This window comes from Phyllopteryx taeniolatus, chromosome 3, assembly GCF_024500385.1.
Source record: "Phyllopteryx taeniolatus isolate TA_2022b chromosome 3, UOR_Ptae_1.2, whole genome shotgun sequence".
NCBI classification, from domain to species: Eukaryota; Metazoa; Chordata; class Actinopteri; order Syngnathiformes; family Syngnathidae; genus Phyllopteryx; species Phyllopteryx taeniolatus.
The window spans coordinates 12,632,732-12,657,190 of NC_084504.1; the positions used below are offsets into that span (position 1 = coordinate 12,632,732).

The following is a 24,459-nucleotide window of genomic DNA, read 5'->3' on the forward strand; positions in this document are numbered from 1 at the left end:
TGGCTGACTAAATACTTTTAAGCCCCACTGTATATATATATATATATATATATATATATATCCAGTCCAGGGTGTGCTCCGCCTCTCACCCGGAGTTAATTGGGATAGGCTCCAGCACGCCCGCGACCATAGGATAAGCGGTATAGAAAATGGATGGATTATTTTATTTCATATATTAATTAAAAGATGAACACATGCATATATTTTGGCAGCACGGTGGACGACTGGTAAGAGCGTCTGCCTCACAGTTCTGAGAACCGGGATTCAATCCCCGGCCCCGCCTGTGTGGAGTTTGCATGTTCTCCCCGTGCCTGCGTGGGTTTTCTCCGGGCACTCCGGTTTCCTCGCACATCCCAAAAACATTCATGGTAGGTTAATTGACAACTCTAAATTGCCCATAAGTATTAATGTGAGTGCGTATGGTTGTTTGTTTGTATGTGCCCTGCGATTGGCTGGCAACCAGTTCAGGGTGTACCCCGCCTCCTGCCCGATGACAGCTGGGATAGGCTCCAGCATGCCCGCGACCCTAGTGAGGAGAAGCGGCTCAGAAAATGGATGGATGGATGGAGGGGTGTATATATTTTTTAATGTATAATTCAATTTAACAATAAAAATAAATGTATTGGTAATGACTTTCTGTAATCACCCTTAAAACGCCTAGTGGATTTTTGACAAACACGCTCCTTTCTATGTGAGGATTTTTGTGACACTACATGTGTTAGACTGCTTTTGCGTAACTTTGAACTTTGATTCTTTAATGATGAATCGGTGATGACATGTTGACCAATAGAATGAGTTAAATCTGTTTGAGCTGACAATGCTGCAGCCCAGTCCCAGACAGTGCACTGTTGCCAGGCAACTGTCAAAACACTCAGGACACTGCCTTGTGCAGGACCGCCCCTAACAGACAAATTCTGGAAGAATGCACGGTGACAAACGCAAAAGAAGGACAGCGCAGAGGACAGGATGAGCTCAGTGGCGCTGTCGGCCGTTCTGGACAAGCACATTCGCCGCCTGTGTCTCGATCAGTTTCCCTGTGGAAAAGGCAGCTGGGTCCGTTGGTTTTGCTCAACACAGACGGCAGGAAACTCTCAAAAGCTTTTTAGGAAACATTGGGAGAAGGCATTTTCAACCTGAGTGGTGCTCTGGTATTGGACATCTGTGCTTGGTGCAGTGCGAGCTGGGCGGTGGCCGAAGGCGGGGACCTTGGCGATCCGATCCCCTGGTTACAGAAGCTGGCTCTAGGGACATGTAATGTCACCTCTCTGGCAGGGAAGGAGCCCGAGCTGGTGTGTGAGGTCGAGAAGTTCCGACTCGATATAGTCGGACTCGCGTCCACGCACAGCTTGGGCTCTGGTACCAGTCCTCTCAAGAAGGGTTGGCCTCTCTGCCACTCTGGAGTTGCCCACGGTGAGAGGCGCCGAGCAGGTGTGGGTATACTTATTGCTGCCCGGCATGGCGCCTGTACGTTGGGGTTCACCCCGGTGGACGAGAGGTTAGCCTCCCTCCGCTTTCGGGTGGGGGGATGGGTCCTGACTGTTGTTTGTGCCTATGCACCAAACAGCAGTTCAGAGTACTCACCCTTTTTGGCGTCCTTGGAGGGGGGTGCTGGAGAGCACTCCCGCTGGGGACTCCATCGAACCCGAGCGGTGTTCTGTTATTGGACTTCTGTGCTCATCCCGGATTGTCCATAACGAACACCATGTTCAAGCATATGGGTGTCCACACATGCACTTGGCACCAGGACACCCTAGGTCGCAGTTCGATGATCGACTTTGTGGTAATGTCATCGGACTTGCGGCCGCATGTCTTGGACACTCTGGTGAAGAGAGGGGCGGCGCTGTCAACTGATCACCACGCCTGAGTTGGCTCCGATGGTGGGGGAAGATGACGGTCCGACGTGGCAGGCCCAAACTTATTGTGAGGGTCTGCTGGGAACGTCTGGCGGAATCCCCTGTCAGAAGGAGTTTCAACAGATCTTTGCTCATGTTCCGGGGGAGGTGGGGGACATTGAGTCCGGGTGGACCATGTTCTCTTTTACTGAGGCGGCCGACCGGAGCTGTGGCCGTAACGTGGTCGGTGCCTGTCGTGGCGGCAATCCCCGAACCCGTTGGTGGACACCAACGGTGAGGGATGCCGTCAAGCTGAAGAAGAAGTCCTTTCGGGCCTTTTTGGCCTGTGGGACTCCTGAGGCAGCTGATGGGTACTGGCTGGCCAAGCGGAATGCAGCTTTGAGAGGAGGGTCCGTCAGGAAGTCAAATCTCAGATTGAGAAGTAGCAGTGTGGTTTTCGTCCTGGCCTTAGAACAGTAGAGCAGCTCATGCACCCTCAACGAGGTCCTCGAGAGTGCATGGTCTACAGTCTACATGATATGGGCTGTTCGGTCCCTGTACGATCTGAGTCAGAGTTTGGCCCGCATCGACGGCAGTAAGTCGGATTCATTTCCAGTGAGTGTTGGACTCCGCCAAGGCTGCCCTTTGTCACCGATTCTGTTCATTACTTTGATGGACAAAATTTCTAGGTGCAGCCGAGGTGTTAAGGGGGTCTGGTTTGGTGACCTCAGGATTGCATCACTGCTTTTTGTGTGATGTGGCCGTGATCTTCAACTCTTGATGGAGTGGTTCGCTACCAAGTGTAAAGCAGCTGGGATGAAAATCAGCACCTCCAAATCAGAAGCCATGATCTGCAGTTGGAAAACGGTGCAGTTCCCTCTCCGGGTTGAGGAAGAGAGCCTGTGGAGGAGTTCATGTATCTTGGGGTCTTGGTCACGAGTAATGGTAGAATGGAGCGGGAGATCAACAGGCGGATCGGTGCAGCGTCTGCTGCGATGATGATGCTACATTGGTCTGACATAATAAAGAAGGAGCTAAGCCGAAAGGCAAAGCTCTCGGTTTAGCAGTCAGTTTACCGACCCTCATCTATGAGTTGTGGTGTCATGACCGAAAGCACAAGATCACAGATAAAAGCAGCCGAAATGAGGGTGAGAAGCTCCGTCATTCAGGAGGGGCTCAGAGTCGAGCCACTGCTCCTCCGCATTGTAATAAGCCAGATGAAGTGGCTCGGCTAATTCGTTCGGATACCCCCATGGCGCCTCCCTGGTGAGGTGTTCCGGGCAGGAGGTCCCAGGGGCGATCCAGGACACGCTGGTAAGACTATGTCTCGGTTGGCCAGAGAACGTCTTGGGATCCTCCTGGAGGAGCTGGACGATGTGACTGGGGCTCGGGAAGTCTGCGCTTCCCTCCTGCCCCCACAACCAGAACCCAGATAAGCGGAAGAAAATGGATGGATACATGGAACTCCTGTTTTGTTTTTATTTTTTCAAAATATATTCTATATTCTTTTTTAATATATTTTATTCAACTTTGATGTGTTTGACAGAAATGTTTACATTTTAAAAATGAAATTAAAATTCAAAAATTTGATTTTTTGAGTCATAAAATAACTAAAAATTATCAGACGATAAATTAAAAACATGAGTGCATTTGACAATAATAAAAAACAAAACATTTTTTTTTTTAGAAATCCAAATGCAAAAATTAATAACCTAAATATCCATGTTATCCCCCAGAGGAAGGGCAGCGGCGGCGTCGGCGCTGAGGCAGGGGCAATGACGGAGGACACGGACACGCTGCTTGACCTGCTCAGTTGCCCGCACTCGCCGTGGCACCACGACGAGCCGTGGAGCCCGCAGGCCGCCGCCCTCAGCGCGTGGCCGTAGTGGAGCCCGAGCGACTTGACGCCGACTTTGTGTGCAGTTACTTCCGGAAGCTGCGCATCGTCGACAAGGACGTGAGTATGTCTTTTTTTCTTTTTTCGGGTTGGTGGAGGGTGGGGTGTAGACTTTTTATGTCCACTGTATGTCAAGTGTCATAATTGTTTGGTTGTGATTTGCTGACCTTGTTCAGGTGTCTGTGATTGACAACTTTCTGCTGAAGTTCTGCAACCTGCAGGAACTTGTGCTCAGCGCCAACCGTATCTGCGAGATTTCTGCCGACAACCTCCCCAGAACGCTGAAGGTGAGCAAACCAATGTCCTATGTCTCGCATGTTTTAAGGATGTATGGCAACATGATGTGTAAAATGACTCACAGATGTTTATCACAAGGCATTGATGCTGGCTGGCTGGCTCCAAAGTGATAGTGCTGTGTAATAGTTGCAGCAACATGCAGTTGCTCATGTGTCTAACTCCTAACAACACTTTTATAAAACATGCCGTGAGATACTAAATATTGCAGACTGAGCATTTTCACATTAAGATGTTTCTTTTTCTTCCAAAAAGTAGTCAATTGAAATGCATTTATTAAATTAATTGGCTAATTGTTTCATTGTAAACAATAATACAATATTAGTAAAATAAATCTTTGTATTAAATAATTTATTTAATTAGAACTTAATAAATTCCAAGCACTAACATTACAAATGTGCATGAGTTTTTATTTTATTATTCCAATAAAAAATACTTTTTTTGTTTTATTACAATTTTGGTTAATTAATCAAAAATACATTCATTACGAACAATAAAATGCAAAAATGAGCAGGAAATATTTTATTATTAGATCTTTCATGTTTTTACTTTGTTAAATAATTGGTTACATTTATCATGAACAGTAACATTCAAAATGAACATGTTATAAGTTGCAGCAACATGCTGTTGTATTGCATCATGTGTTCTTATACGTGGAATACATTTTCTAACTCCTAACAACACTTTTGTAACAGATAGTAACACATTTACTAATAATAATACTAAGTTATACATTTATAACATGTAATATAACATGTAATAACACATTTGCTTATGTTATAACACTTTTACTGATTATATGTAATAACCCATTTACAACATGTGATACCGCATTTATACCACATTTGTAACCCATGCAGTAACGCATACTAACATTTATACATACATAACATGACACACATTTACTACAATACTGATCGCATAAACCATGTCGTAGCACATTTTTAACACCAGCACTTTTTAATACATTTGTATGTAATAACACCTTTACTAACCATTATTGATGAATTTATAACACGCAACATGTGTTTTTTGTTGTTGTGGTTTCGACTGCTTGATGGGGTAGAACTGCCAGTCATGGTATACAGTTGGAAGGGACAAGCATTTGTGTGGGACAACCTTGTCCAGTCCTGTCCCTCATGTGAGGGTGAGCAGTGCTGTAATCACCTAGGGGAACGGCGAACTCCACTTTGTCAGGAGGAGGGAGACTATTGTTATCAGGCAGCCTACGTGTAGGGTTGAACTGCAAGTGCACCTCCACCTGTTGCTTGCATCGGAAGAGCCGTTCCTCCTGATCACACCCTTGCAGTTCTCACTGTCATTGCCCACATACGCACTGAAGTCCCCCAGCAGAACGAGGGAGTCCGCAGCAGGAGCGCTAACCAGCGCCCTTTTTAAGGACTCCATAAGCTTGGGTACTCTGAGATGCTGTTTGGTTCATCGGAAGGCACCAACAACAGTCGGGACCCATCCCCCCACTCGAAGGCGGGGGAAGGCTACCCTCTTGTCTACCCGGTTCAACCCCAACATACAGGCACAGAGCTGGGGGGCAATAAGTATGACCACACCTACCCAGTGTCTCTCACCCGGGGAAACTCCCGAGGACTGGCACCAGAGCCCAAGCTCTGTGTCGAGGCGAGCCCGATTCTATTTTGTCAAAACTTCTCGACCATGCACACCAGCTCAGACTCCTTCCCTGCCAGAGTGGTGACATTCCAGATCCCTAGCGCCAGCTTCTATAGCCAGGGGTTGGATCGCCTAGGTCCCCGCCTTGGGCCGCCACCCAGCTCTCTACACACCAGCTAACCACCTGTGCAGTAACACATGTACTCATTCAATACTTAATAACCTATTTCTAACATGTCTGTTGAAGGTATTGGAGCTGCGTGCCAACCAGCTGTGTGCTTTGGGCCGCCTCGCCATCTCTCCGCCCCCTCGTCTTCAGTACCTTGGCCTTGCCGCCAACCACCTGGGATCCCATCGAGATGTCACCCAGCTCACGGGGAGACAATGGTTGCTCCTCAACTCACTTCAACATACAGTGTTTCCCTGCATATCTGTGTTTTTTTTTTAGCAAATTGGCCTATTGTCCGATTTTTGGGTTAACCTAGCCTTATTACCTAGTTATTTGTTGGAAAACTCGCCAATGCCATGTCATTTTGAAATTTGCTTAAAGACCAAATAGTGGCATCTTGATGCCAAGGAACTATGTTGAACTGAGGGACGGAACTTCATTTGGTCAAGCCATAGCTTTGTGAAATAGAAAAGTAGTGCTTTGTGGCATCTATAAACAATTACAAACCCTCTTGTGTGGTTGTTTTGCTATTCGTGGTAGGGCTCAGTCCATATCCCCTGCGAACAGCTGGGGGTTACCTTAGTTCCTTGGAAGATGCCGCAAGATGTAGCCAAAGCCCTACGTTTGTCTAAACGAAGCTCCTCAATTCACTTTAACAGTTCCTTGGCACCTAGATGTGACAAGATGGCGACAAAGCACTACATTTGTCAAAATGAAGCTCCTCAACTCACTTTAACATATTTCTTTGGCACCAGTACGTGACGAATACTTTATTGTTTTTATCTTCTATAAAAGTGGGTTATGATTTTGCAACAATAGCAAAATGCGGGTCCAGGGTGACAACAGTTGAAAGCCACTGACTGAGATGGTTCCTATAAAAATCCCTACGTGTGTGTATGTGTGCGCGTGCGTGTGTGCGTGCGTGCGTGAGAGAGGCCTGAGCTGGTGTGTCTGGACCTGAGCGAGTGCGACTTCGGGGAGCAGCGCCCCCTGCTAAAGGCCCTGGGTACGCTTCCATGTCTGCGGACCCTGGTGCTGGAGGGCAACCCGTTCACGTTGGCGCCCTCGTACCCAGGCTTTGCCGTGGACGCCCTGCCCCGCCTCTCCTACCTGGACGCGGCGTGGATCGCCCCCGAGGAGCGACACCGATACCGCGGGATGGCCAGGATGAGCCGTGAGATACTAAATATTGCACTCAGCATTTTCACATTTAAATGTTTCTTTTTCTTCCAAACAGTAGACAATTGAGATGCATTTATTAAATGTGTATTTAATTAATTAATTGGCTAATTGATCCATCGTAAACAAAAGTAAAATAAACATTTTTATTAAATAATTGGTTATTTAATTAGAACTTAATGAATTCCAAACACTAAGATTACAAATGTGCATGAGTTTTAATTTTATTATTACAATATCATTTTGTTGTTTTATTAAAATTTTGGTTAATTAATCAAAAATGCATTCATTATGAATAATCAAATGCAAAAATGAGGAATTATTTTATGGTTAGATTTTTCATTTTTCTTACTTTGTTAAATAATTGGTTACATTTATTATGAATAGTAACATTAAAAATGAACATGTTATAATTGGATTGTTAAATAAAAAAGATTATATATAAAATAGAAATATTAGTGCAATAAACCATTTTAAATGCTTTTTTATTAAGAAATTGGTTAATTAATGGACGGCACGGTGAGCAACTGGTTAGCACATCTGCCTCACAGTTCTGAGAACCTGGGTTCAAAATCTGGCCTCACCTGTTTGGCCTTTGCATGTTCTCCCTGTGCCTCCGTGGGTTTTCTCCGGGTACTCCTGTTTCCTCCCACATCCCAAAACCACGCACAGCAGGTTAATGGAGGACTCTAAATTGGCCGTAGGTGTGAATGGGAGTGTGAATGGTTGTTTGTTTATATGTGCCCTGCGATTGGCTCGCGACCAGTTCAGGGTCTACCCCGCCTCCTGCCCGCAGTTAGCTGGGATAGGCTCCAGCACCCTAGTGACGACAAGAAGTATGGAAAATGGTTGGATGGATGAAATACATCCATCCATCCATTCATTTTCTGTACCGCTTTTCCTCATTAGGGTTGTGGGCGTGCGGGAGCCTATCCCAGATGACTCTGGGCGACACCCTGAACTGGTCACCAGCCAATCGCAGGGCAGGATGAAATACAGTGCTGTGAAAAAGTGTTTGCCCCCTTCTCAAATTATTTTATTTTTTTGCATAGTTTCCCCACTTCAATGTTGAAGATCATCAAACAAATGTAAATATCAGACAAATATAACCCAAGTGAACTTAAAATGCTGTTTTTAAATGGTGATTTCATTTATTAAGGAACCTAAACTTCAGTTACCTGACCCTGTGTGAAAAAGTAAACCTAATAACTGGTTGGGCCATCCTCAGCAGCAGCAACTGAAGTCAAGCGTTTTCTATAACTGGCCATGAGTCTTTCACATCTCTGTGGAGATATTTTGGCCCACTCTTTCTTGCAGAATTGTTTTAATGCAGCAAAGATAGAGATATATTCAAGCATGAACAGCCTTTTTTTAAGGCCTTACCACTGCATTTCAGTCGGATTCAAGTCTGGACTTTGACTAGGCCACTCCAAAAAACAACATAAGTTGTTCAGGTCCTGATGGATCAAAGTAGTCCAAGACCATCACACTACCACCACCACGTTTGACTGTTGGTATGATGTTGTTTTTCTGAAATGCTGTGCTATATTTACGCCCGATGTAATGAGACACACACCTTCCAAAAAGTTCAACTTTCATCTCGTCAGTCCATATAATATTCTCCCAAAAGTCATAATTCAGATGTCTTCTTTGCAAAAGACAAGCCAAGCCTTTATGTTCTTTTTGATCAGCAGTGTTTTTCACCTTGGAACTTTGCCATGGAAGCCATTTTTTCCCAGCCTCTTCTTTATGGTTGTGTCATGAACACTGACCTTAACTGAGGCAAGGGAGGCCAGCAGTTCTTTAGAAGTTGTCCTGAGTCCCTTTGTGGCCTCTTGGATGAGTCACTGCTGTTCTCTTGAGATAATCCCACACCTGGGAAGGTTCATCACTGTTACATGTTTTCTCCCTGTGAGGATAATGGCTCTCCCTATGGTTTGCTGAAATCGCTGGAAAGCTTTACAAATGGCTTTTGTAACCCTTTCCAGACTGATAGATGTCAATGACTTTTTTTCTTGACTGTTCTGGAATTTCTTTGGATCGTGTCATTGTGTTGCAGCTATTTTAGATCCTTTGTCCGACTTGATTTTCTCGGGACAAATTCTGTTTAAGTGATTTCTTGATTGATAAGGTCTGGAGCTAATCAGGCTTGGGTGTGATCAGTGAAAAGGAACTAAAAATTGTGATTAGCCACAATTAATTCATGATTTAACAAGGGGGGTAATTACTTTTTCACACAGGGCAGGTAACTGAATATTATTTTCCCTGAAGAAACGAAATCACCATTTTAAAAAAAAGCATTTTAAGTTCACTTGGGTTATATTTATTTTATATTTACAGTTGCTAGATGATCTTATTCATTGAAGTTGGGAAAGGATGCAAAAAATATTTGAGAATTTGAGAAGGGGTAAATACTTTCATCCAACCATCCATCCATCCGTCCATTTTCTTCCGCTTATCCGAGGTCAGATTGCGGGGGCAGTAGCTTTAGCAGGGAAGCCGAGACTTCCCTCTCCCCAGCCACTTCATCCAGCTCTTCCGGAGGGATTCCGAGGCGTTCCTAGGCCAGCCGGGAGACATAGTCTCTCCAGTGTCTCCTGGGTCGTCCCCGGGGTCGCATCCCGGTGGGACGTGTCTGGAACACCTTACCAGGGAGGTGTCTGGGAGGCATCCGAATCAGATACCCGAGCCACTTCATCTGGCTCCTCTCAATCTGGAGGACCAGAGGCCCTCCTCTGAGCCTCTCGCGGATGACCGAGCTTCTCACCCCATCTCTAAGGGAGAGCCCGGACACCCTGCGGAGGAAACTCATTTCGGCCGCTTGTATCCGGGATCTTCTTCTGTCGGTCACAACCCACAGCTCATGCCAATAGGTGAGGGTAGGAACATAGATTTATCAGTAAATTGAGAGCTTCGCCTTTCGTCTTAGCTCCTTCTTCACCACAACAGACCGATACAAAGTCTGCATCACTGCAGCCGCTGCACCGATCCACCTGTCGATCTCGCGTTCCATTCTTCCCTCACTCGTGAACAAGACCCCAAGATATTTGAACTCCTCCACTTGGGGCAGGATCTCATCCCCGACCTGGAGAGGGCACGCCACTCTTTTCCAACTGAGGACCGTGGACTCAGATTTGGACCACCAAAGCTGCATTCCGCTTGGCCAGCCCGTACCCATCAGCTGCCTCAGGAGTCCCATAGGCCAAAAAGGCCCGATAGGGCCGCTGAAGAAGGAATACTTTTTCACGGCACTGTAATTGTTTAAATAACTAAACATAATTAAAGTAGAACCAATAACAGTTACAAATGCAGCATGAATTATTATGTCATTTTTTAAATAAGCAATTTTGCATGTTTTACAAACACATTTTAAGTACAGTGGTACCTTGACTTACAAGTTTACGCCAACATTAACCACCCAAACACCAACCCGCGATTTTTAATTTTTCAGTCTATGTTCCCTTTCATATTAGACCTTCTGGTGGACTGGGCTTCAGCCACAGTGCGCGTGGGCCGGATGCAGGGCATTCCGGACCCGCTGTTGGACGAGGACCCCGATGCTCCAGAATTCCCTGTGGTCAGCTACAGCTATGTGATCTCGTACATGTTCTATAGTCACCAAACCACCGCCTACCAGGTACTGTGCTTTGCTCCTCTTACACCGCTAGCTCACTCAGTTACACAGACACTAGATGGCACTGTTCGCAGGAAGTTGTGTGTGGTGGTGCAGCGAAGAGTCAGGACCAGGGTCAGGACCAGGGTACTGGACAAACTCAGACACCTAACAAGAAGAGTGAAAAAGAGACTGTGGTGTCCAACGTGGCAGAAGGCAGCCAGGAACACTCCTCCTCCACTGGTAATAACATTCATTCATTCATCCTCTTCCACTTTTCCAAGGAGCAGGTTGCGGGGGCAGTAACTTAAGCAGGGAAGCCCAGACTTCCCTCTACTCAGCCATTTCGTCCAGCTCTTCCAGGGGTATCCTGAGGCCTCCCCAGGTCAGCTTGGAGACATGGTCTCTCCAGCGTGTCCTGGGTTGTCCCCTGGGCCTCCTCCCGGTGGGACGTGCCCGGAACACCTCAACAGAGAGGCGTCTAGGAGCCATCCTAATCAAATGCCTAAGCCACCTCATCTGGCTCATCTCTATGCGGATGAGCAGCGGCTCCACTCTGAGCACCGACCGGATGACCAAGCTTCTCTCCCCATCTCTAAGGGAGACCCTGGACACCTTGCGCAGGAAACTCATTTGGCTGCTTGTAGCTGCGATCTTGTTCCTTCGGTCACGACCCACAGCTCGTGACCTTAGGTGAGGGTAGGAATGTAAATTGACCAGTAAATCGAGAGCTTAGCCTTTCGGCTCACCTTCTTCTTCACCACGACAGACCGATACAGATTCCACATCACTGCAGACGCTGCAATGATCCGCCTGTTGATCTCCTGCTCCATTCTTCCCTCACTTATGAACAAGACACAGAGAGACTTGAACTCCTCCACTTGGGGCAGGAATGATCTTAGGAGCGAAGTTGTCTGGGGCTTTATGCCCATGGCAGCATCACCCATGGCAAACAAACAGACAAAACACGACTCAAAGATCCCCTGTGATGATTACAAACATTGGAAGACATTTTCTCTCGCCCAGACGCGAGTCAACGGGGCCCGGCCTGGAGGTGGGGCTCAATGGTGAGCACCTGGGGGACAACCACTCCGGTCTGCCACCACTCCCGTCTGCCAATTCAGAGGCACTCCCCAAGATGTTCACGCGGTCAGTCAGGACAGCCTCACAACATCCAGAGCCTTTAGGAACTCTGGACGGATCTCATCCACCCCCAGGGCCCTGCCTCTGAGGAGCTTTTTAACCACCTATGTGACCTCAAACCCCAGACTCTGCTTCCTCATGGGAAGGCGGTTTGTGGAATTGAAGAGGCCTTCAAAGTATTTGGCCCACCGATTCACAACGTCCCGAGTTGAGGTCAGCAGCGTTCCATCCCCACTATACAGTGTTGATGGTGCACTACTCAGTTACCCATCCAGACCCAAACCCCCCACCAGAAGTTGAAGGGAGGCTACCCTCTCAGCCACCGGGGTGAACTGCAACGTACAGGCACCGAGCCGGGGGAGCAATGAGTATGCCTCCACCTGCCCGGCACCTCTCACCATAGGCAACTCCAGAGTGGAAGAGAGTCCAACCCCTCTCGAGAAGACTGGTACTGGAGCCTAAGATGTGTGTTGAGGCGAGCCCGACTATGTCTTAATCGGAATTTCTCGACCTTGCACACCAGCTCAGGCTCCTTTCGCGCCAGAGAGGTGACCTTCCGTGTTCTTTTGATGGGGATCAGAACGCTGCCCAGCTCACACTGAACCCGACCCCCTTGGCCCCTCCCACAGGTGGTGAGCCCATGGGAAGGGGGACCCATGTTTCCTCTTCAGGCTGTGCCCGGCCGAGCCCTATGGGTGCAGGCACAGGGCACTCGCCATGGAGGCCCACATCTGGGCGTGACTCTGGACTGGGGCCCCGGTGACTCGCGGCGGGCCAGGGAAAACATTGTCCGTATTGAGTGTTCATCATAGGGGGTCTTGAGCAATGTTTTGTCTGGTTCCTCACCAAGGACCTGTTTGCCCTGGGTGACCGTACCAGGGGCATAAAGCCCCTGACAACTTAGCTCCGAGGATCATTCGGACACACAAACTCCTCCACCACAATAAAGTGACTCCTCAAGGAGGGGTAACATATTTATAACCAGTGTAACCCATTTATAGAGAAGAGAGGAGGAAATAAATTAACACAATTTCATGGAACAAATATTAGAATTAAAGATGTAGATATACGTCGGTGCTTCTGACAGTGTGAAACCAGCACAGAAAGAGCTTTGCTAGCCCTGACCACTTATCACTGATAAATCTATAACACACATTTGGATTTGAATATATTGACAATATACGTTGCAAGCCGAAAGAGAAACCTGGGCATGTTAACGTTGTCGACCATGTCGTCTGAGTCACAGAGTCGAGACACAGCACTTCGTCGCAGCCGTGGGCGGACTGCGTTGACTTCGACGATGCGCTAACGTTCGTCGTGCGAGACCTGAGCGGCTTCAAGAAATTCCTCCACCGAGGGTTTCGAGTTTTTATCGAGCAGGAAAAGGTGAGAGGTGGCAAAAGTAGCCACACTCTGTTCTTAAGTAAAAGTACAGATACTCTTGTAGTAGTACAAAGTACAAACTGATTCAAGTCTTGCAAGTACAGTGGAACCTCAATTTACTCGACTAATAGGGGGCAGGGGCCGTCCATTAAATCCAATTGTCCGTTAAATGTAAACACTTTTTTTCGTTGCCTAAAACACTAATACCGTACAAAATGATTGTTTAGAACTTTTTTCGGGGCCTAAAAACACTCAGTAGAGTACAATATCATTGTAAATTAATATAAAAATAGAGCTGTCAAAATTAAAGCGTTAACACGTGATTAATCATCCCAAACAAATGAGCACATTAGTCATGTATTAACTCAGATTAATCACAATTTATTTTAACCACACACGTTCCTTTACCATAATGCTTCAAAAGTCACGGCACTTTCGATAAAACAAAGGTAATCTGCATAGAGTATAGTGCTGTACTATGTATTATTCAAAGCACCACAAGTTTAAAATACCATCTCAAAGCAAAATGTGGTATTATGTGTGGTATATTTGGCACCTGTGGTTAATCGCGATGACTCAATATGCAAAAGTATCATTAATCTGATTAATTTTTTTATAATTGACAGCCCTAAGAAAAAAGCTTTAAAATGTTTGAAAGGTTAAGTTTGAAACTTAGCTCGCTGGTGCATGGGAGGGGTGATTTTAAGTTCCAACTAGACAGTATTTTACAGCGGCTGAAATAAATATTTAATTTTCATTTTTATCACTAAATATACTTCCAAAGGTGCTGAAATTTTCACCAGATGTTGAGAACAACCCAAGCAATACATACATACAAAGAAAGTAGAACAAATAAGCTCAGAAATTAAGTTGTGTAAAAATGTGAAATGACACAGGGAAGAGAATTGAACACATGAAGAAAGGGAGGTGCAAAAAGGCGTGGAAAGCCAAGACAACACCTAAAATCTATCAATAATCAAACAGGATCCATCCATCCATTTTCTGTACCGCTTATCCTCACTAGGGTTGGAAATAACTGAAACTCAAGGTCCATAAAAGAAGCCAACGGAATCTTCAAGATTTGAAGACTGCTTGTGTGGAGGAATGGGCCAAAATCACACTAGCGCAATGCATGCAACTATTTTCTCCATACAGGAGGCGTCTTGAAGCTGCTATTGCAAACAAAGGCTTTTGTACAAAGTATTAAATAAATACCAGTTGCCGTGTTCAATACTTTTTCCCTGTGTCATTTCACATTATTACACAAAACGTAATTTCTGAACTTATTTGTTCTACTTTCTTTGTTTGTATGGCTTTACTTAGGTTGCTCCTAACATCTGGTGAAATTCTCAGGTCAATAGCACCTTAGGAAATATATTTAATGAGAAAAATGGTGATGTGTTGAATACTTATTTCAGCCGCTGTATGTCCGTTAAATTCAAAGTCCGTTAAATTTGGGTCCGTTAACTCGAAGTTTCACTGTAATTGTAAAAAAAAAAAAAATCACAGACTCCGAAATATACTTTGGGTACACCTCAGTAAAAATATGTTCACTGTCAATCTACAACACATGGGACAACAGAAAAGTACTTTGCACAAAAAAGGTTTCCCTCTTTTATTTACTTTCATCGTACTCATACTAAGAAGAAAAATGACGAAACAGCTTAGATGCAAGCTAAATTCTGACAAGATTATCAGGATTTAACTAACAACGACAAAAAATGCTAAATTAGCAAATGATAACAAAAATACACCTTGCCTGTTTGGTTTTAGAAGACAGATTTTTTGAATGCCCGAAACTTGATATGGGTTATGATATTGGGATATGAGTTTAAGTCGTTCCTTTAAAACACTCGTATCTCAAAATCATCTTAATTCCTCCATCCATTTTCTTCCGCTTATCCGAGGTCGGGTCACAGAGGCAGAAGCTTATGTAGGGAAGACCAGACTTCACTGTCCCCAGCCACTTCGTTCAGCTCTTCTGAAGGGATACTGAGGCGTTCCCATGCTGGCCAGGAGACATTGTCTCTCCAGCATGTCCTGTTTCATCTCCGGGGCCTCCTCCTGGTGGGATGTGCCTGGAACACCTCACCAGGGAGGGGTCCTAACCAAATGCCCAAGCCACCTCATCTGGCTCCTCTCAATGCGGAGGAACAGTGGCTTGACTCTGAGCCCCTTCCAGATGACTGAGGTTCTCACCCAATCTGTAAGGGAGAGCCCAGACTGCAGAGGAAACTAATTTCAGGTGAGGGTAGGAACGTAAATCAATCGGCAAATTAAGAGCTTTGTTTTATGGCTCAGCTCCTCCTTCACCACGACAGAGTGTGCATTACTGCAGACGCTGCACCAATGTGCCTGTCGATCTCCAGCTCCATTCTTCCCTCACTTGTGCCTGAACAAGACCCAGAGATACTTGACCTCCTCCATTTGGGGGAGGATCTCTTCCCCGACCTGGAGAGGGCATTCCAACCTTTTCCAACTGAGGACAATGGCCTGGTCTCAGATTTGGAGGTGCTGATTTTCATCCCACCCGCTTCACATTCGGCTGTTAACCGCTCCAGCGAGAGTTGAAGATCATGGCTTGATGAAGCCATCAGAACCACGTCATCTGCAAAAAGCAGCAATGTAGTACTAATGTCACCAAACTGGACCCCCTCAACACCTTGGCTGTGCCTAGAAATTTTCTCCATGAAGGTAATTAACAGAATCGGTGACAAAGGGCAGCCTTGGCTGAGTCCAACTCTCACTGGAAACGAGTCCGACTTACTGCCGGTAAGTCAGACCAAACGCTGACACCGGTCATACAGGGACCAAACAGCCCATATCAGGGGGTCCAGTTAATACCAGACTCCTTCTCCAGCATCCTTTACCGCTGGTGTCCACCAACAAGTTCGGGGCGCCGGTCAGCCGCTTCAATAATGGAAGTATGGAGGTGCGGAACATGGTCCACTTGGACTCAATGTCCTCCGCCTTTCCCGGGACGAGGGAGAAATTCTGTCGGAGGTGGGAGTTGAGATTCCTTCTGACAGGGGACTCTGACAAATGTTCCCTAAAGTCCCTCACAATATGTTTGGGTCTGCTAGGTCGGACTGGCATCTACCCTACCATCGGAGCCAACTCACCACCAGGTGGTGATCGGTTGACAGCTCCGCCCCTCTCTTCACGCGAGTGCCCAAGACATACGGCCGCAAGTCTGATGACATGACCACAAAGTCGATTATCGAACTGTGGCTAAGGGTGTCCTGGTCCCAAGTGCACATGTGGACACCCTTATGTCTAAACATGGTGTTCGTTATGGACAATCCAGGACGAGCACAGAAGTCCAATAACAGAACACTACTCGGGTTCTGGTTGGGGGGCTGTTCTCCCGATCACACCCCTCCAGGTCTCACTGCCATTGCCCACGTGAGCTTTGAAGTTCCCCAGCAGAACGAGGGAGTTCCCAACATTAGCACTCTCCAGCACCCCCTCCAAGGACTCCAAAAAGGGTGGGTACTCTGTACTGTTGTTTGGTGCATAGGTACAAACAACAGTCAGGACCCGACCCCTCTACCCGAAGGCGGAGGGAGGCTACTGTCTCCTCCACTTTGGTGAACCCCAGTGTACAAGCACCGAGCCAAGGGGCCATACATATGCCCACACTTGGTCAACACTTTGTCATGAACGGAACAGAGGATAGGACCCAAAACTGCACGACTCCAAAACAAATGGACAGTTTCCAAAAAGAGAGGTTTAATAGACGGGCACAGGTCGGTACACAGGCAGGCAATCCAAGAAAGGCAACAGTATCCAAAAACATGAGGCAAAGAGGCAAGGCCGATAATCGGAACAGGGTCAAGTCTTACTGTTAGTCTGTGACGTGGAAACAAGGAATGCTGGAACGCGACGACAAGGTACAACGAACTGGCAACGAGAGGGAATGAGACACGAGGTTAAATACAAGGGGTAATCAGGGTGAACAAGGCACAGGTGGTGAAGATGCTCACAGGAGCAGGTGTGTGAAACAGGGGGAAGACAAAACCCGGAACACACACACGACAGTACCCCCCCCCCCCCCCCCCCCCCCTTAACGGCCGGCCACAGACGGCCCTGGGGCCCCTGGATGCGCAACGTGGAAGTCCCGAATGAGCGAATCATCCATGATAAACGCAGACGGTACCCATGAACCGTCTGGGGAACCCACACACATGACACACTTCTCACTATGGGCAACTCCACAGTGGAAGAGAGTCCAACCCCTCTCAAGAGGACCAGTACCAGAGCCCAAGCTGTGTGCGTAGGTGAGCTGTTATCAAATGTAGGCAGTAAAAGTGAAAAGTTATCAGAAAACAAAAACATTTTTCATAGTATTTGCAACAACACTGCAAATGTTTATATACCCCAAACTACACATTTTCCAAAAAATAAAATTGATCTCTTTTGTAACATTCAGATCCTGTCGTGGCCTGCGGAAGCCTCAGACGAAGCCGGTCAAGGCGGCGTGGACAAGAAAGGGAAACAAGTAAGTGTCATCCACTTTTTAGTGGAGGTCTGAAAGGGACAATCATGTCACGCTGAGTGCCCTGCACAGCGGGGTCCAAGGTATGGACCACCGTTTTTTTTTTTGCAGCGCCCAGCATATAGGAGAAATAACATTTGAAAGGGCGGCACGTTGGACGACTGGTTACAGCGTCAGCCTCACAGTTCTGAGGTTCAATCCCCGGACCCGCCTGTGTGGAGTTTGCATGTTCTCCCCGTGCCAGCGTGGGTTTTCTCCGGGCACTCCGGTTTCCTCCCACATCCCAAAAACATGCATGAACTGGAAACTCTAAATTGCCCGTAGGTGTGACTGTGAGTGCGAATGGTTGTTTGTTTGTATGTGCCCTGCGATTGGCTGGCAACCAGTTCAGGGTGTACCCCGCCTCCTGCCCGATGATAGCTGGGATAGGCTCCAGCATGGCCGCGACCCTAGTGAGGAGAAGCGGCTCAGTAAATGGATGGATGGATGGATGGAACATTTGAAAGGGGTTGAGAAATGGGGAAGTAGTTGAAGGCCGAAAATTTCGACAGGATATTATATTTATATTATATTGTTATACAAAATGTGGCATTGTTAAAAAAGTATAAATATTGGGCTTGTGAAAGTAACAAGCACGAATGCACTGTACGAGCTGAACATTTGGACATTGGAATGGTTTTGATAGGTTGAAAACTGTGGAAGTAGTTGACAGCCAAAAATGGGGACGAGGCTTAAAAAAAAAAAGACTGACAATATTAAATGAAATTTGGCATTATTAAAACACATTATGTTGGGAATGGCGACACAGTGGATGACTGTTTAGCACATCTTCCTCACAGTTCTGAGGACTCTCGTTCAAATCTGCCCTCGCTTGTGTGGAGTTTGCATGTTCTCCCCGTGCCTGCGTGGGTTTTCTCCGGGCACTCCGGTTTCCTCCCACATCCCAAAAAGATGCACGCTAGGTTTAATGGAGACTCTAAATTGACCATAGGTATGAATGTGAGTGGGAATGGTTGTTTGTTTATGTGTGCCTTGCGATTGGCTGGCGACCAGTTCAGGGTGTACCCTGCCTTTCGCCCAGAGTTGAATATTTTGAATGGGTTGAGAATTGTGAAAGTAATTGATTGATTAATGAAAATGGGTCAGAGTCATTTTTGGGGAAAAAAACCGAGGATGGGAATTACTATTGTATGAATTATGATGGCATGAGTGTATGAGAAAGTATAATGTTGGGAGTTTGAAAGTAACAAACACAAATGTCCTGAGCAAGATGAACATTTTGACAGTTGAATGGTTTGAACGGATTAAAAAATGTGGAAGTAGTTGAAATCCCCAGGGAGAATGGGAATTTTTGTTACACATCCATCCATCCATTTTCCATACCACTTCTCCTCACTAGGGTTGCGGGCGTGCTGGAGCCTATCTCAGCTATCCTCGGGCGAGAGGCGGGGTATACCCTGAACTGGTCGCCAGCCAATCGCAGGGCACATACAAACAAACAACCATTAGAGTATTCAATCAACCTACCACACGTTTTTGGGATGTGGGAGGAAACCGGATTAACTGGAGAAAACCCACGCAGGCACGGTTAGAACGTGCAAACTCCACAAAGGTGGGGCTGGGATTTGAACCCGGGTCCTCAGAACTGTTAGGCAGATGTACATAACCAGTCATTCACCGTGCCGCCTTTTGTTACACAATGTGGCATTATTAAAAAAAATTCAATGTTGGAATGTCTTAGGCAAACAATTGGATGTTGGAATGGTTTGAACAGGTTGAGAAATGTAAATGTAGTTGAAAGCAGAAAATGTGGCAGCCGCAGATTGAGGAGGATGGTAATTTTTGTTTTCAAAAATGTGGCATTATTAAGAAAAAGTATAAATGTTGGGGGCGGCACAGTGGTCGACTGGTTAGAGCGTCAGCCTCACAGTTCTGAGGTGCGGGGTTCAATCCCCGTCCCCGCCTGTGTGGAGTTTGCATGTTCTCCCCATGCCTATGTGGGTTTCCTCCCACATCCCAAAAACATGCATGAACTGGAGACTCTAAATTGCCCGTAGGCATGACTGTGAGTGCGAATGGTTGTTTGTTTGGATGTGCCCTGCGATTGGCTGGCAACCAGTTCAGGGTGTACCCCGCCTCCTGCCCGATGACAGCTGGGATAGGCTCCAGCACGCCCGCGACCCTAGTGAGGAGAAGCGGCTCAGAAAATGGATGGATGGATAAATGTTGGGAATGTGAAAGTAAGAAGCATGAATGTCCTGAAGGAGCTGAACATTTTTATATTAGAATGGTTTGAGAAATGTGGAAGTAGTTGACTGGGGGGGGGGGGGGGGGGAAGGATGGAAAATGTTATACAAAATGTGACATATTAAAAAATATAAATGTTGGGAATGTGAAACTTACAAGCACAAATGTCCTGAACCAGCCGCACCTTTGGATGATGGAGTGGTTTGAATAGGTTGATTCAAGCAGAAATAGTTGTGGCCAAAATGGGGCAGAATTATTATTATTATTTTTTTTTAATACAAATGTGGGGTTGGAATTTTTGTTGTACAAAATGTGGCATTTAAAAAAAAAGTCTTAAAAGTTTAGCATGTGAAACTTACAAGCACAAATGTCCAAAACTAGCTTAATTAACATTTGGATGTTGGAATGGTTTGATTAGGCTGAGAAATGTGGAAGTAATAGTTGATGGCCGACAAGCAGAAAAGCCCTTTTAACACCCAAACGCAATGTATTGAAATGTGGCACCTAAAGATCATCTTGCGCTTTTTCGGAACACTCTTCAGGCCAAGGTGAAAGACAAGCGAAAGAAAGCTGTGGTGGAGCTGGTTGCGGATCCACCCATTGCCACAGTGGTGGCATCCTCTCACGTGTCACTGCAGGGCCTTCTCTACGGACATCAAAAAGTGGACGTCCTTTGCGATTTTGGCTGCCTGCACAAAGATCCTCCGAAGGAAGATACTCAAATAATGGACGAGGCGAGTTAGCGCTTCTGTCTCCTTCATTGGAGTGAAAGCTTGTCATTGACATTGGATGTATTGTTGATCTTTAAAGAACATCATCATGGACAACAAAGCCAAGGATGAATCCAAGAAGAAGGGAGGCGGCGCAGGAGGGGGGCGTGCAGGAAACAAGAAACCACCAACTACCAAAGGTGATTTACCGACAACTATATTGGCCACAATATTAGGTACACCCGCACAAACCAATGAGGTTTCAACAACGGAATACTTCCAAGTGTTCCAACTAAATTTCCATCGGCGAAGCTATGCATTGATATTATACAAACAAATATATCTATTTTAAATAATTGCATCTTTTATTAGGATGACATTTATTTAACGATTAAGAAAAATCTATTAGGCAATACTTTAATAAAATAGAGATTAAGAATAAAATGTTATACTATTTTATTAGTTTCTAGTATTTTTAATCAAATATTTGTTGTCTAGTATTTCTGTATTTGCATCTAATTTTTTTAATAGTATTTTTTTTTCCTTAGTCATGTATTTTTCAACCAATATTTTTAAATGTGTATTTTTTGGCATATTTTTCCAAGTGCTAATGTTCATGTATTTTTGAGTTTTAAGTATGTATTTTCTTATATTAACATTTTATCTGGGTCAAATAATTTATTAAATTCATATAAAAATAAATAGCAATTACAAAACCTTTGTGGGGTGAAATTTAAAAACACGAACACAAAATGTGAACAGGACCAGTGATACTGAAAATGAATTATTATATAAATAATATATTGGTATGGGTATTCATTTTAAACCAAAGTTTAATAAAACTGATGTCTGATGATTGGTAATATAATAAAAATATATATTTTCATGGGTGTTGATTTTCTGGGAATTTCTACAAGGCAACCTTCCCCACCAAGAAATATATATTTAATAATAATCAGTATACAATAGCTTTTAATGTATATACAAATATTACCATAGAATGTTTTGGGTGACAAAAATAAAACCTAGACTGGTAAAAAGTATTAGTCAAAGTTTATCAAAACTCATACCAATAATTTGAAAAACATCACTAAACATCCTTTGTTTTTCTTTTAATTGGGCAAAACTTTGATGTAGGCGTACCTAATGTTCTGTGCACTATGGAGATGAGCCGAGCTTGCTACGCTACAGTCCTCCTCCTCCTCCTCCAAGGTATGCGCAGAGGAAAAGGCAGTGAGGAGCGCGACGCCGCCACACCCACCCAAGCCGAGACGGCCACGGTGGAGCTGAGCGTGGAGCTCAAAAAATGGCGCCACGCCTCCAAGGTGGCGCCACTCACGCCCGCCAACTCGTGAGCCAAGACGTACTCTCTCCTTAATTTCAACACACACCTTTTATTCATTTGTACAGAAAAGCCAAAGTAGAAAGAACAAGCCAGGAAGTGCTTTCAAGTGTTCTGCCTGCATGCACCCTATCAAAGTTCAATAAAAAACTATTTCCAGGCATAGTAAAATTCACTATGGCTCCCCAATTGTCACGCCATTGTTCTTCTTTATAGAATCATTTTTTAAAATATTTAGATATCTATATATACACACTAGTCACAAAAAGTTTAGCTATTGGGCTTTGGGGTGAAATTTCTTGAACCTAATACGCACTACAATCTTTACAGATGAACTTAACCTGCTTTCTGTGACTCCTCCAGTCTCTGTTGGAACCTGCTAATGACACTCAGCTCAGTTGAATTTCATCTGTTAAGGTTATAAGGTATTCTATGTTCATCCTGAAATTTCAGCTGAATGTCCCCAACGTTTTGTGATCAGTGTGACAAGCTGTGCAAACAACAACGACGCATTTAGCCCTCAAGTTGCTTTTAAATTACAAACAAAACCCACGCACAAACAAACTGGGCTGTGCTCAGAAGGTGCGGTCGTCATTGCAGTCTTGGCTCCAGTGGCCGAACACCTCGCAGATGTCGCAGTACGGCCGCTCGGCGCCCTTGCTGCCGTGGTAGGTGGTGTGCGGCGGCGAGTCGGGCATCTGTGCCTGTGCTGGACAGTCCTCCGTTTCGTGACGGTCGAAGCAGTCGCAGATGTCGCAGAACAGTCGAGGAGGGACAGGCTTCTTCTTCTTCTTCTTCTTCTTCTTCTTGGCAGATTCCTTGTCCTCCCTGTACAAGGGAATGGGGAACATTTTTCATTTAGAATTTAATAAAATATATTTTTGTATATTTTAATAACATTTTTGTGTCACTAATATTTGAATTTTTTCTTATAGTTTTAATTTTTTTACTAAATACAAAATTCGAATATTATATTTAAGTCTAATGTTTGTGAACCTTATGTTAAGTTTTTCCATTGTCTAATACTATCGTTACAACAGTTTTTTTATGGATAAATAACGATTGAATAAATTGTGCAAAAGCTTTGTGGCAATATTTTTTCTACTATATATATTTTGATATCTGATATTCTTTTACTTTTTCATTTTTTTTGGGCTGTGGGGGCATTTCAAATCTAATTTGTTTAATTTTTGGATTATTCCAAAGGGGCGGCACGGTAGACGACTGGTTAGAGCGTCAGCCTCACAGTTCTGAGGACCGGGGTCCAATCCCCGGCCCCGCCTGTGTGGAGCTTGCACGTTCTCCCCGTGCCTGCGTGGGTTTTCTCCGTGCAATCCGGTTTCCTCCCGCATCCCAAAAACATGCATGAATTGGGGACTCTAAAATTGCTCGTAGGTGTGAATGGTTGTTTGTTTGTATGTACCCTGCGATTGGCTGGCAACCAGTTCAGGGTGTACCCCGCCTCCTGCCCGATAATAGCTGGCATAGGCTCCAGCACGCCCGCGACCCTAGTGAGGAGAAGCGGCTCAGAAAATGGATGGATGGATTATTCCAAAGGTATTTGTATATTATTTTCCTAATATTTGTGTCTTGTCCCCTGCTGTATTTCTATTTTTGTCAAATATTGTTTTATTGTCTATATTTTTGTAGTAATAGTTTTTTGTTTTTTTCTGTATTGATATGCATCTTTTGTCCAATATTAAACTGTAGTTTCTAAAAATCGTGTCCGTATTTTCCCCTCCTGGAGCCGTCACCTTATCGTGGTGGAGGGCTTTGTGTGTCCCAATGATCCTCGGAGCTAAATTGTCTGGGGCTTCATGCCCCTGGTAGGTCCTAGGTGAGGGGACAAGACAAAGCATGGCTAAAAGACCCCTATGATGAATGATATACAGTAAATGGATGTAGCTTTCCCTTGCCCAGATGCGTGTCACCGGGGCCCCCCTCTGGAGCCAAGCCTGGAGGTGGGGCTCTAAGGCGAGAGCCTGGTGGCCGGCCCTGAACACATGGGGCCTGGCCGGGCACAGCCCGAAAGGGTATTGTGGGTCCCCCTTCCCATGGGCTCACCACCTGTGGGAGGGACCATTGGGGTCGGTGCAGTGTGAGCTGGGCGGTGGCCGAAGTCAGGGACCTTGGCGATCCGATCCCCGGCTACAGAAGCTGGCTCGAGGGACGTGGAATGTCACCTCTCTGGCAGGGAAGGAGCCGAGCTGGTGTGTGAGGTCGAGAAGTTCCGACTAGATACTGGTACCAGTCCTCTTGAGAGGGGTTGGACTCTCTTCTACTCTGGAGTTGCCCACGGTGAGAGGCGCTGAGCAGGTGTGGTATACTTATTGGCGCCTGGACATTGGGGTTCACCCCAGTGGATGAGAGGGTAGCCTCCCTCTGCCTTCGGGTGGGGGGGACGGGTCCTGACTGTTGTTTGTGCCTATGCACCAAACAGCATTTCAGAGTATCCACCCTTTTTGGAGTTCTTAGAGGGGGTGCTGCAGAGCGCTACCGTTGGGGACTCCCTCGTTTTGCTGGGGA

General features: G+C 45.7%; 2 protein-coding genes across 4 annotated transcripts in view; one reads left to right on the top strand and one right to left on the bottom strand.

Annotated features, from left to right (window-relative positions):
- The first annotated feature begins 885 nt into the window (after positions 1–885).
- On the top strand, positions 886–21,961 carry LOC133474864 (leucine-rich repeat-containing protein 43-like). Its single transcript, XM_061766964.1, is given in 13 exon segments — positions 886–1,053; positions 3,569–3,698; positions 3,701–3,789; positions 3,906–4,016; positions 5,897–6,036; positions 6,754–6,992; positions 10,471–10,634; positions 10,706–10,853; positions 13,000–13,139; positions 17,569–17,637; positions 20,424–20,615; positions 20,692–20,791; positions 21,804–21,961. Coding segments are annotated over 13 exon segments (1,752 nt in total). The 5' UTR covers positions 886–966; the 3' UTR covers positions 21,947–21,961.
- A 4-nt stretch (positions 21,962–21,965) lies between these two features.
- The window catches only part of clip1a (CAP-GLY domain containing linker protein 1a), a 63,857-nt gene continuing 61,363 nt past the window's right edge, over positions 21,966–24,459 (bottom strand). For all 3 annotated transcript variants that reach the window (XM_061766956.1, XM_061766955.1, XM_061766957.1), the window contains one exon: positions 21,966–22,761. In XM_061766956.1, coding sequence (XP_061622940.1) covers positions 22,509–22,761 — 253 coding nt within the window. In that variant the 3' untranslated portion in view covers positions 21,966–22,508. The remainder of the gene's footprint in view (positions 22,762–24,459) is intronic.